The sequence below is a fragment of the Protomyctophum bolini genome (genome assembly GCF_963924005.1).
Source record: "Protomyctophum bolini genome assembly, chromosome: 17".
In the NCBI taxonomy this organism is placed as follows: Eukaryota; Metazoa; Chordata; class Actinopteri; order Myctophiformes; family Myctophidae; genus Protomyctophum; species Protomyctophum bolini.
Window position 1 is genome coordinate 27253480 of NC_137878.1, and position 11362 is coordinate 27264841.

General features: G+C 46.2%; 1 protein-coding gene across 2 annotated transcripts in view; it reads right to left on the reverse strand.

Annotated features, from left to right (window-relative positions):
* The window catches only part of csmd3b (CUB and Sushi multiple domains 3b), a gene marked incomplete at its 3' end in the record, with an annotated part of 479766 nt that extends 473667 nt beyond the window's left edge, over window positions 1-6099 (reverse strand). The window contains exon 1 of one of the 2 annotated variants that reach the window (XM_080787482.1): window positions 5970-6099. In XM_080787482.1, coding sequence (XP_080643608.1) covers window positions 5970-6093 — 124 coding nt within the window. In that variant the 5' untranslated portion in view covers window positions 6094-6099. The remainder of the gene's footprint in view (window positions 1-5969) is intronic. The other variant, XM_080787483.1, reaches the window with a different exon arrangement.
* Window positions 6100-11362: the final 5263 nt, after the last annotated feature.

Below are 11362 nucleotides of genomic sequence, written 5' to 3' on the forward strand. Positions count from 1 at the left end.
GTAAGCTCACATACCACTTAAAGATGGAGTGCCGTGTTTTTTTTCAACCCTAAATTACCAGAGAATTACCAGCCATCTTCGCTTAGGTCTTATTGTCATATAAGGAGGTATAATTTTTTCAAAAAAGTGTACAGTATTTGTTAAAATGTTGTTTTTATGTGGCACGCCCACATCTTACGTTACAGACATACAGATGCACACACACACACACACACACACACACACACACACACACACACACACACACACACACACACACACACTTTAGTCTAACCACACCCATAATACTTCATACATAATATAGAGAATAGAGACATCATAGTGTCCTGCTTCCTCGTTCACAACCACCTATTTTGCTGTGGAACCCGTTCATTGCTATGGATAACCGGCACATCTTCATATGGAGCAAAAGCATCAGAGGGGCCCCCATGGATTGATTACCGGTACTACTTCTTCCATTTCTGACACGAAGCACAGTGCTGTTAGTTATGAATGGAAGTGTCCACTCTATACATTTCTTTATATGGATATCCTTTTTTTATATATGGCAATAACACAATAAGAATTGTTAATTTTCTAATGCTAGCAGGTGTAAAGAAACACTGCAACGCTATGAGGACAACTCAACCTGTATTTACCTAAATGAGCCGTCACGGCCTCCTATATCACCGCTATCACAAATTACAATAGCTAGCGGTGACAATGCAGGGACAACAAGACAGTGCCAAGTACTGTAAAAATGGGCAGAGAGACAAATTAAACAGAAGAAAGGAGAGACATTGGATGCTTCCAACTGAGAGTGCAATGCCCTCTAACGCTGTGAGATATCAAAGCTTTCATATTCAGAACAATATGAACCAAAACACACAATCCCTCATGGGTTAGGCGGGGAAACAGTCAAGGAGAGGAGAGTTGAGGAGGAGCAAGTTAGTGAGAGGAGGGAAGTAATTGTCAGTTCACCAAAGAGCGAGGCAGTTTGAAATGCACAGGGAGGGAAGAGAGAAGAGAAACCACAGGTAGAGTAGGGCAGGGGTTTCTCAACGTTTTTGCTGGGGACCCCCGGAAATGCTTTGGCGGCCCTGACCAACCTGTAGGAATCACTAGTGCAGTGGCAGAGATTGCCCTCTCTTGCCAGCTTGCCACCTCTGCACGGACACAGGTTGATGTGCCTGGCCAAGCCGGAGGCACTGCAGAGGATTCCAAACGGAGGTGGCCAGGAGCTTTACCCCTGCACCACCCAGACGCCCACCACCAACATCAATAACAACATGAATACAGGACACACACACACACACACACACACACACACACACAGAGGAGGGAGGAGCAGACAGAGGGATAGAGCGGCAGAAAACCAAGGAAGGAGAGGAGGTCTGTAAAATATCAAAGCCGGGGGATAAATATATGAATCAGCAGTCGCTGGGTTGTGTTGGTATACTTAACCCTCCCATTCCATCTCGCTCTCCCTGCCTCTGTCTCTCCACCTTATAAGTTCTCCCACCATCTGTCTCTCCACAATCTCAGTTGCAGTTATTCAGTTTCTGCTATACTTTTTTCTCCCGTTATCTTTCTTCTCTCTAGAGATCTTCTCTCTCATAGCGCACGCACACACTTGCACGCACACACACACACACACACACACACACACACACACACACACACACACACACACACACACACACACACACACACACACACACACACACACACACACACACACACACACACACACACACACACACACACACCATTGTCTCCTCTCTCTTTCTAGTTTGTTCTCTCCCTCTCCTCTCCCCTCTCTCTCTCTCTCTCTCTCTCTCCTCCCCTCTCGTTCTCTGTCAGTGAGTTGAAAGTATTTATATGATCAAGTGGCTGCCTATGCGGCAGATGCATCTCCCTCCCTGAGTATTCAGCTATAAGCCACAGGATTGTGTGTGTGTGTGTGTGTGTGTGTGTGTGTGTGTGTGTGTGTGTGTGTGTGTGTGTGTGTGTGTGTGTGTGTGTGTGCGTGTGCGCGCGTGTGTGCGCTTGCGCATAGTGCACGTGCAAACATTGCCCATGCATAGAGCTGCAATCCAGAACTGCATAAAACGTTATTTGAACCAAAGAGCAGTAGAACTTTGGTCAAATTCCCAGGTAGGACATGAGATATACGGTACTGCAGCTTTAACCAAATAATTGCGACTATGTTATTGTGAATAGTTATCATCATAATCACACTAAACATCCTATATTTTTGGGATTGACAAAAGAAACAAGGGGCAGCTGGTCAATCAGTGCAAACTATAACCATATCTTTCCTAGGGGTAATACAGCAGAGCTCTGAGTACTCAGTGCAGCTAAATTGCCTGCACTGAACTGCCAACTGGAGCCCTGCTTAAGGAACTGACCAAGTCACAAATAGACAGAACTGGGCCACCAAACATGCTTGGTACAGATGGTTTGGTAGAATTCATAATCGAGGAGACACTTGAGTTCATCCGTGCACAAAATAACCAAAACACAGGGCAGTAAAAAGCAACAGTCCAATCTATGCATCAGTACCAACAGAGGTGAGTCATGCCAGCAACACAAACTGTGTTCTGAGCCAAGTCTCTGCTTGCACTGTTCTGGAATCTCAGCAGGACTATACCATTTTGTTCAGCTGGGGGAGCTCAACGTTGATAGTAATGTTGATACTGAAAGTATTGATCAAACAAATTTTTGTCTTTGTGAATAATAAAGGCTAGGCTCCAAATGATCACCTGGAATTCATCAACATTCTTGGTGTTACCCAACTTTGGGCAGTCTCCCTTGGGTCGAAAAGCTTGGGCAACAAACACATGCCTGGCCTGGGTGATAAGCTATACATTTCTCTATTATTAAGAGAGAAGGTGAGAGACCATGAAAAGCAGATTGATGGCATTTGAAGGCAATTTCCTGTATCCTACAGTACAATGAGGGACAATATGCACTAACATGAAAAGTGTAAGAAATTCACCGCAATAATGAGGGTAACAATCTAACATTATACTGGAACACAAAAAGACAGCAAGCATGGAACAGGAACCAATCAACCAGGGAACGCCATTTTGTCAACATCCAACAAAGTGAAACTATTTTTAATGGCTTCAAATTTACAACTATGCATTTTACCGGCGTTATTCTCTGGCACACATTAGATGCAATAAAGAAGACAAACAGCCTGTGTTATATCAAGTCACAAACGGTGACAAGAGCCCAGAGGGAGACTTGTGCTTTTGGCCTAATAATACTCAGCAACGCCTTGATGCACGACTTGTAAAAATACTTTGTCCTAAATATTTCTGCTTTGTTAGACAGCTGACAGATTTGTTGACAGGGAGCAGTTGGGGATCAGTGTCTTACTTAAGGCTCATACATACTCCAGTTTTTGGTGATAGGTTATCACCACGGTGTAGTTTTTAAAGGGTTGGAAAACTACACCATTACGTCAGTCGCGGTGATGATCAGCTATCACCGCGGACACAGACCCATCTCTCTGTTTTTACTATCAGACAAGTCTTTTCACTCTGTAGCTATTACCCCGTTCACTGATTGGTCTAGAAGTTGGGTAAACCACAGGGAGGCGGGGTCAATCCTTAAGGACATCACGGCGAGTATGATGGCCTCAACTGTAATGTAACGTTGTCGTCGTAAATATGCTTTACGTTAGACAATAAAAAATGTACTAAGGTCTTGCATTTGTGCCACTATTTCCACTCATCTGGTAGTTTTCTTTCTAGAAAGTATTGACTTTAGCTGAGCACCCACAGCAAAGGAGGCAAACCTGCTCTGCATATCTAGAAATCTTTACAGTCATACAATCACCAGACTGTGAAATACAAGTTGGTTTCAATATCACTCCTAGCCAGGTTTGCCCTTTTATTGGAGTCTTGTTTGTTGGTTTTTGTTTTAATCTCCATATTAATCCATCTCTCACAGTTTAGCAAATAGCTAAACATAGCAAATATTATACTAGAAAGGAACCGGCATACTCGGGAGACATGCAAGTCGGGAACGTCAGAAAACCTATTGTACACGTTCTCTGGGTACCCTTGCTCCAACATACAACCGATCAGCTAAATGTGGAGATTAGGAGACCCCTGATGTTGTCAGAAACTGCTGACCTGGTGTTTATGACACATGGGTATACACAAATAGTTATTATTGTACATGCCGCATACAATATGTAGCGGCGTAGCGTCACAAACGTGATGCAAGTAGCCTTGGGAACCAAATGGTTCCCGAGCCATGTGGCCTAGAGGGCAAAGCGCCACCAGTCTGTGAAGCGGATGGGTCGGGTTGGCCAATAAGGAGAGCCGATGCTTACACCCCCGCGATTCGGTGCATCATGCATCCGCAGACCCACGGACAGAGATTTAGTTCTGTTCTCTGAAACAGGTGGTCCCGTCGGATTAGCCCCCGGGCCCCAGGTCATATGGGGCACAAACGCAGAGTTTGAAGGGAGTGCCAGTTATGCTCCACGACACACAGACAGACAGACTACAGATTCTACAGTATGTACTACACACACATTTTACTCAAGCTCTTTGTGTTCATTTTCACAGCCACTAATCAGCTGTTGACACCTGCATACCTTCCTGCCTGTATCCCTCCTCCTATCTATCACTACTCGTTTCCTCTCCAGTCAAATCCTCCCTGCTCGTCTCCCCCTCTCTCCATCCACCTTCCCTTCCCTTCCTCCATCTCGCTCCCTTGTTCCATGTTCTCCAAACTTCTTTGGGAGCATCTCTCCTCACGTTGTCACCTATGCACTCCCTCCCACCCTCCTCTTCCTCTCTCTAACCCTTCCCTTCCACATCTGCCTCTCTCTCTCTCTCTCTCTTCTGCCTTCCTCGGTCATTCAACACATGGCCGATCAATGATCAATTAGTTCTGATTCCACATAAACCTCACGTGACAAGAGCTGTGCATGCGTGCGTGTGCACGGGTGCGTGTGTGTGTGTGTCCGTTTGTGAGCATGATGAAGCAAACATAGCCAGAGAAATGGAAGCAGGGGACAGGGAGAGAGTGTTAAGAATGAGGCGTAAGAGAGAACATTCTTTCTCTTAAGACAGATTTGTTTTTTATAAATGGGCTGCGTCGGAATAAAATGCTGTGTAAGGCTTAAGTATCATTGCCATAAACAACTCACGTACGTACATATGCTTGCGCGCAGGCACACACACACAAACAGAGTCTCACACACACACACACACACACACACACACACACACACACACACTTTGGTATAAGCAGCTCACGTTCGCTGCCACAGCCCAAGAGCTACCGCAAGAATATTTATTGGCTACTAGCTCAATGGCTGTATTGAAGAGAAGACGAGAAAGAGAGAGGAGGGGGGAGAAGAGGGGGGGGGGGGGGACAGTGAGAAAAAGAGAGGGGGGTTAGGAGAAGGGGGGGGGGGGGGACAGTGAGAAAAAGAGGAGAATGGCAAATGTGAGAGGAAAGACTGACAGGGAGAGATGGAGGTGGGGAGAGACAGAGAGGGTGGGAGATTAGAGAGAAGAGGATGAGGGAGGAACAGGGAGGGGGAAGAGAGGAGAGGAAAGGAAAGGAGAAGAGGAGAGATAAATGAGGAGCAAACAGGAGCTACAGGAAAAGAGGTTCCCCTGTTCTTCACTCATCTTCTCTCCTCCCTCTTTTTCTCCCCTCGTTCTCTGTGCCCATATTCCTTCACGTTTCTCCGCAAGACACGTCGCACGCGCACCACCACCACACGCACACACCCTCACGCACAACCCTCAGACACACGCGGGCACGTCAAACACGCACGAGAGAAAAGAAGCTCATTCCTTCTACTGCAGCAGCAGATACATCCAACCATGCAAACACCCCCCCCCTCACCCCGTGACTGCTCAGCTCACACTGCCAGCGCGTGCGCGTCTGCAGGTGTGTGTGTGTGTGTGTGCGTGCGTATACGTGCGTGCGTGACGCATATATCCCCCTACCTTGCGCGCACGCGGCCAGCGAGCAGAAGACCAGACTCCACAGAAAACAGCAAATCACAGTCATCCCTCCGTCCATCCTGCTGCCTCCGTCCACAGCTCCACTCGTCCCTCTCCTCCTCCTCATCTTCCTCTCGTCGGACGAGGAAGGCTGCGCCAGTAGACAGTGTTCCACCATGCTGCTGCTGGTATCACTATTATTATTAGTATTAATACATGATCTTCCGCGAGCCGAGCGCGAGCCCTCTAAGCTCTCACTGGGCCGCATGCTGCTTCACATCCAGAAAACGGGAGGGAGAGAGAGAGAGGTGGAGGGAGAGAGACGGGGGGGAAGAAGAGAGAGAGAGGAAGAGAGAGAGAGAGAGAGAGAGAGAGAGAGGGAGAGAGGGAGAGAGAGGGAGAGAGAGAAGTGCCTGTTTTTTATCTTCCCTCTACCATAGACTAGATAAATCCCTCACAGTGAAGATGAATTAAGTCAACATCCAGAGAGAGAGATGTATAGAGAGGGTCAGACAGGTTGTCTCTTCTTGCCTCAAAATCCACTCGCTGTCCTCCCGTTTGAAGCAGTGGTGGTGGTGGTGGTGGTGATGCTCGGTCCCTCTCGGACAGAGATCTCTGCCCGTTCAGTTTCACAGAAAAGGAGAGCTGAGCGCTTCAAATCCACATTTCTTCCCCCGGACTGCATTCCCTCCTCAATCTTAACATCTCTTCCCTTTTTTGCTGTTTCTTCTCAACCCTCTTCTTTTTTCTCCTCTCATGTGTGTCTTTTCGGTATCCCTCGCTTCTTGCGTGTCTAAAAATCGTCCAAAAATGCGTTAGCCTATGCCGCAAATAGACCGAAAAAAGAAAAACGCATAGTCCTATAGTTTCAGAAAATGTTTTTTCTTCCTTCTCCTTTTGGTTGTAACGCCTCTTCTATGTATACTCTTGTGTCATGAGAACAACCGTTTATATCCCCCTTGTCAGTTCTAGGACGCCCGTACAACATACGTTTCCTCTCCTCCTGTTACACGAAGATTGTAGTAGCATCTCTTCTTTTTCCAATAAAATCCCTTGTCTCCTCAATATTCTCTCTTGCGTGCTTCTTTCTCGGCGGGGAGGAGATGAATTAATCAGCCGTTGTCATATCCCCCCGCACAGAAACGCAATTGTACGCAGCCTAGGAGGCTATAACTCCACTCTGCCGGTGGACAACAACGGTTCCTCTTCTACAGCAGGCGAGATGAAAAGTCGAATAATCCTTCCTTTGTACTTAAAAGTGTGCCAAAAAAGGCGAGAAGAGGGGAGCGAAGTGGAGCGCCGTCGTGCCTCCGTTCGTATATTCTTCGAAGTGTTTCAGTCGCGCGGTGTTCACGGGGAGGCTGCAGTCAGCATCCTCTCCTCTCTCTCTGCACGCACGCACGCCGCTATATCTGTGTCTGGACTCACCGAATACCAACCCACGACGCGACAGACAGGTGGATATTCGTGGGAATGGGATTCAAATCATAATTCTCTCGTTTCGCTCTCTTATTATTGTTGCGGCCGGCGCGCAACTTCTTTCGTTCTCCCCTACTTCCGCGTCTGGTTGTCTCAATCACAGCAGGTGTCAATAATTAGCAATTAGTATGGACAACAAGTTCAGTGTACTGGAATGTGGCTTGGTGGCTTGGTGCAGAGACCACACAGCATATATAGTGGCACAATGCTCTTTAAAACAAAAATACAGTATTCTATAGGCTGTCAGTCTCTTCTTTCCAATGCTTTTCAGAATGACAAACCACTCCTTCATTTGTATTCTGTAAAGAACCATTAGAAAGAAATAGATTTGTTCTAGGCTATAGTAGCTGGCATGAATGATGCAAGTGAGGCGCTGCTCTTCTCCCTCCCTCTCCTCCCAGTGATCCCTCCTCATACTTTGTTTATTTTGAATCCTCATATTGTACATTAATGCACATTTGTTTTATCATTTGAGTGTAAATGTACTTGTGTGCCAATTCAATTTTGCGGGGGGGGGGGGGGGGGGGGGGGTTGGTGCAAATAACTAAACAGAAAACAATTTATCATCACTTCGTTCCCACATTCAGAGGCAGAGGAAATCCCTGTGGATATGGAGCAGCCTAATGTCAAGAGACTGGCTTTGGGTCGGAATGACTCTGTCAGAGAACAGCCATAAGGGAACTATATGGACATGAGGGGTGGGGAAACTAGCTGGCCCATTTGGTCAATTCCTCATTATGTTAATCAAGATGTTAAATTAACAACAGCAGTTCCTCTCACTTTTTTTAAATTTTCAAATCAACTATTGCTCCAGCAGCTTAATGTGCACTGTGTGTGTGTGTGTGTGTGTGTGTGTGTGTGGAGATTTGGACCTACTGTTCAATTTTCGAAAATAATTCAATGGAGAATATCAGAAGTGTGTGTGTGTGTGTGTGTGTGTGTGTGTGTGTGTGTGTGTGTGTGTGTGTGTGCTTAGCAACTCTGTCAGACGTTCCCTTACAGCACTCTTCTGCCATCTACAGGCAAGTTCTCCCTCTCTGCCTGTCTGTCTCTCTGTGTCTGTCTGTCTGTCTGTCTGTCTCTCTGTCTCTACCTCTCTTTCTACCACACTCTCTTGCTCGCCCAACAGTGTTATTCTTTTTGGCATCTTGCTACCTCTGTGTCTGTGGACATGTGTCGCATCTGTGCATTCTCATATGAAAGCATTCCTCAGATCACCTGTGTGCATGCGTGCGTGTGCATGCGTGTGTGTGTGTGTGTGTGTGTGTGTGTGTGTGTGTGTTTTTTGAGGGGACTCAGATCCCAGATAATTTCCAGAAATCAATAAGCCATGTGTGAGGGTCATGTCCTGAGAGACAGGGGGGTGGCAGAGGGGAGGGAAGACCATGTTAAAAGAGATTCAGGAGGATTGCTGAGAGTAAGGGGGGGGGGGGGGGGGGGGGGGGGATGGAAAATGGAATCTGGAAAGAGCTAGTTTCAGAGAAGCCTATTGGAAGGATGAGAGGGTATAGCGCAATTGAAAAGGTGGGATTTATGTTCCCAGAAACAGATGGGAACAGAAAAATAAACATTTTCCTTAGGCCTACTGAAATAAATGTAAATGTAAAATTAGATGAGAGAGACAGAGAGGGTTGGCACAGGAGAGAGAGAGAGAGAGAGAGAGAAAGAGAGAGAGAGAGAGAGAGAGAGAGAGAGAGAGAGAGAGAGAGAGAGAGAGAGAGAGAGAGAGACACAGAGACAGAGAGAGTTTTTGCTTTAAAGAGGTGGGGAGAGAAAATGCATGAGAGGTAGAAGGAAGGGAATGAGGAAATGACAGAGAAAGACGGCACAGACAGAGAGAGAGAAAGAGAAAGAGAGAGAGAGAGAGAGAGAGAGAGAGATAACTAAACTCAAAATGGGTCTCACAGGGATAAGAAAAAGAGAAAGGTCTATACCGGTATATCTCTTATGATGATTGTTGATTATTTTCTTGTATTCACACAAAAAACAAACAGAAGAAACAAAACTAGGGTAGGACAATGCAGGCAACCAAATTTCCAGTGCCATCCCAAATCATATGGCAGTGCCACACACCCAAACACTTCTAACCAATAGCTTCAGCAGTGACACCTCAACAGCACTGTGTAATTGACTGGTTCCCAAACTTTTTCATGTCAAGGACCCCCAAATTGACATTTATTAGACCGCGGAAGGAATTATATGCCAGAGATAAGATGAGATTTTTACGGCTCTAGCACTGATTCTCAACCTGTCTAATTTCAAGGACCCCCAGTTTGACCTGCAAATTAGTCTACATACCGCCATTTAATGGCATTTCTATCGCTGGGACCCGCAATTTATATTGTAAAATCCCCCCCCCCCCAAAGGGAACAACATTTTCCATTTCTTGTCCTTTTCATTCAGCAATGTGGACACATTAGTACGGTAGGTTTGCTTTACCAGTGCAAGAAATCACAACATCTTTCCGATTAGTCATTCAACCTGCATCACTTCAGCGTGACGTGACCTTGCAGAGGAATGTTTTTTGGTGAAATCCCCAACAATTCTGCTAAGCCAAAGAACCTGTTTGACAGACAATAATATTAATATGATTCTAAAACAACTCGACAAAATGGTAAGGATTTGTTATCTTATTATTTTTTTGCACAGCGTCGCATGGACCCTAGCGGTACATTACTAACGAGGTAATTGACTAACGAGATATCCAATCAGGAGGCCCACTGCCGGAGGGCGGGAAGACGGCTGCTGTCGACACGATCGAACACACCCCCACCACCACCACACACCGCACACACTCCCAAATGCTGCAAAAAGGGGAATATTTGCTCATTGCCAGCTGCTTGCCTAAGCGTGTTTGTGGGGCGTGTGTGTGTGTGTGTGTGTGTGTGTGTGTGTGTGTGTGCGTGACAGATTGTGTGTGTATGAGGGGTGGTGAGCCCCAACATTGTGAAGCTTACTACAACAAGGTGCCTGTGGCAGTAACGTGCAGACCCACACACACGCAGTTGCGCACACACACAGACACACAGACACACACACACACACACACACACACACACACACAATCTCACAACAGCTTTTGATTCTGATTAGTTTCACACATGGTGGATCTCAGAGGCAGTGTTACTGTGGGTTACAGTAAGGACAATCAGACGACAACTTTTTGCAGGCACACACCAAAATCGGACGTGTTATTTTAACACAGAGTGATGTACCAATCATGTAAACAAATTGACTCGTAGGGATGTCACTGTGTACAGGGAGGTGTGTGTGTGTGTGTGTGTGTGTGTGTGTGTGTGTGTGTGTGTGTGTGTGTGTGTGTGTGTGTGTGTGTGTACACGTATGTGTGCGTGCGTGCATGTTATTGCACATGTGCATGGCAAGAGGAGATTAACATTCAGTTTAATTGCATGACCCTCACAGCATCTCCATTATCCATAATCTCAATTTAACAGTAATTTGGAGAGATTAGTGTTCGTATGACATTGACCAAACGTAGGCATGAAGGACTTACAATATGGTCAAATCTAAGCGTGTAAAAATTGACCTGTGATACACATTATTCTGTATATGCATGTAGCTACTGACTAAGTCCTATAAACCTCACGATAATATTTGGTTCAGTCAGTGAATGACAACATGAATGGACAATTATGTCGTACAGAAGGATGTATGGTCTTCCTGCTTTCACTGCCACACCTCTAACGGTATACCCATGGTAGACTATGCATAGCAGGGGCGTCCTCTTCCCTGAGCCAAGCCTAAACCTGACAGCATACCAAAAAGTGTGTTTTGCTGCAGGGTATACCACCATTCATGGATGTTTGGCCCCTTACCCAGAACATCTCCTGGTGGCAGGGCGGTGAACAGGGACGTCTCCCTGACACCCCCTGCCTGCAGCGCAACTTATTTGATGT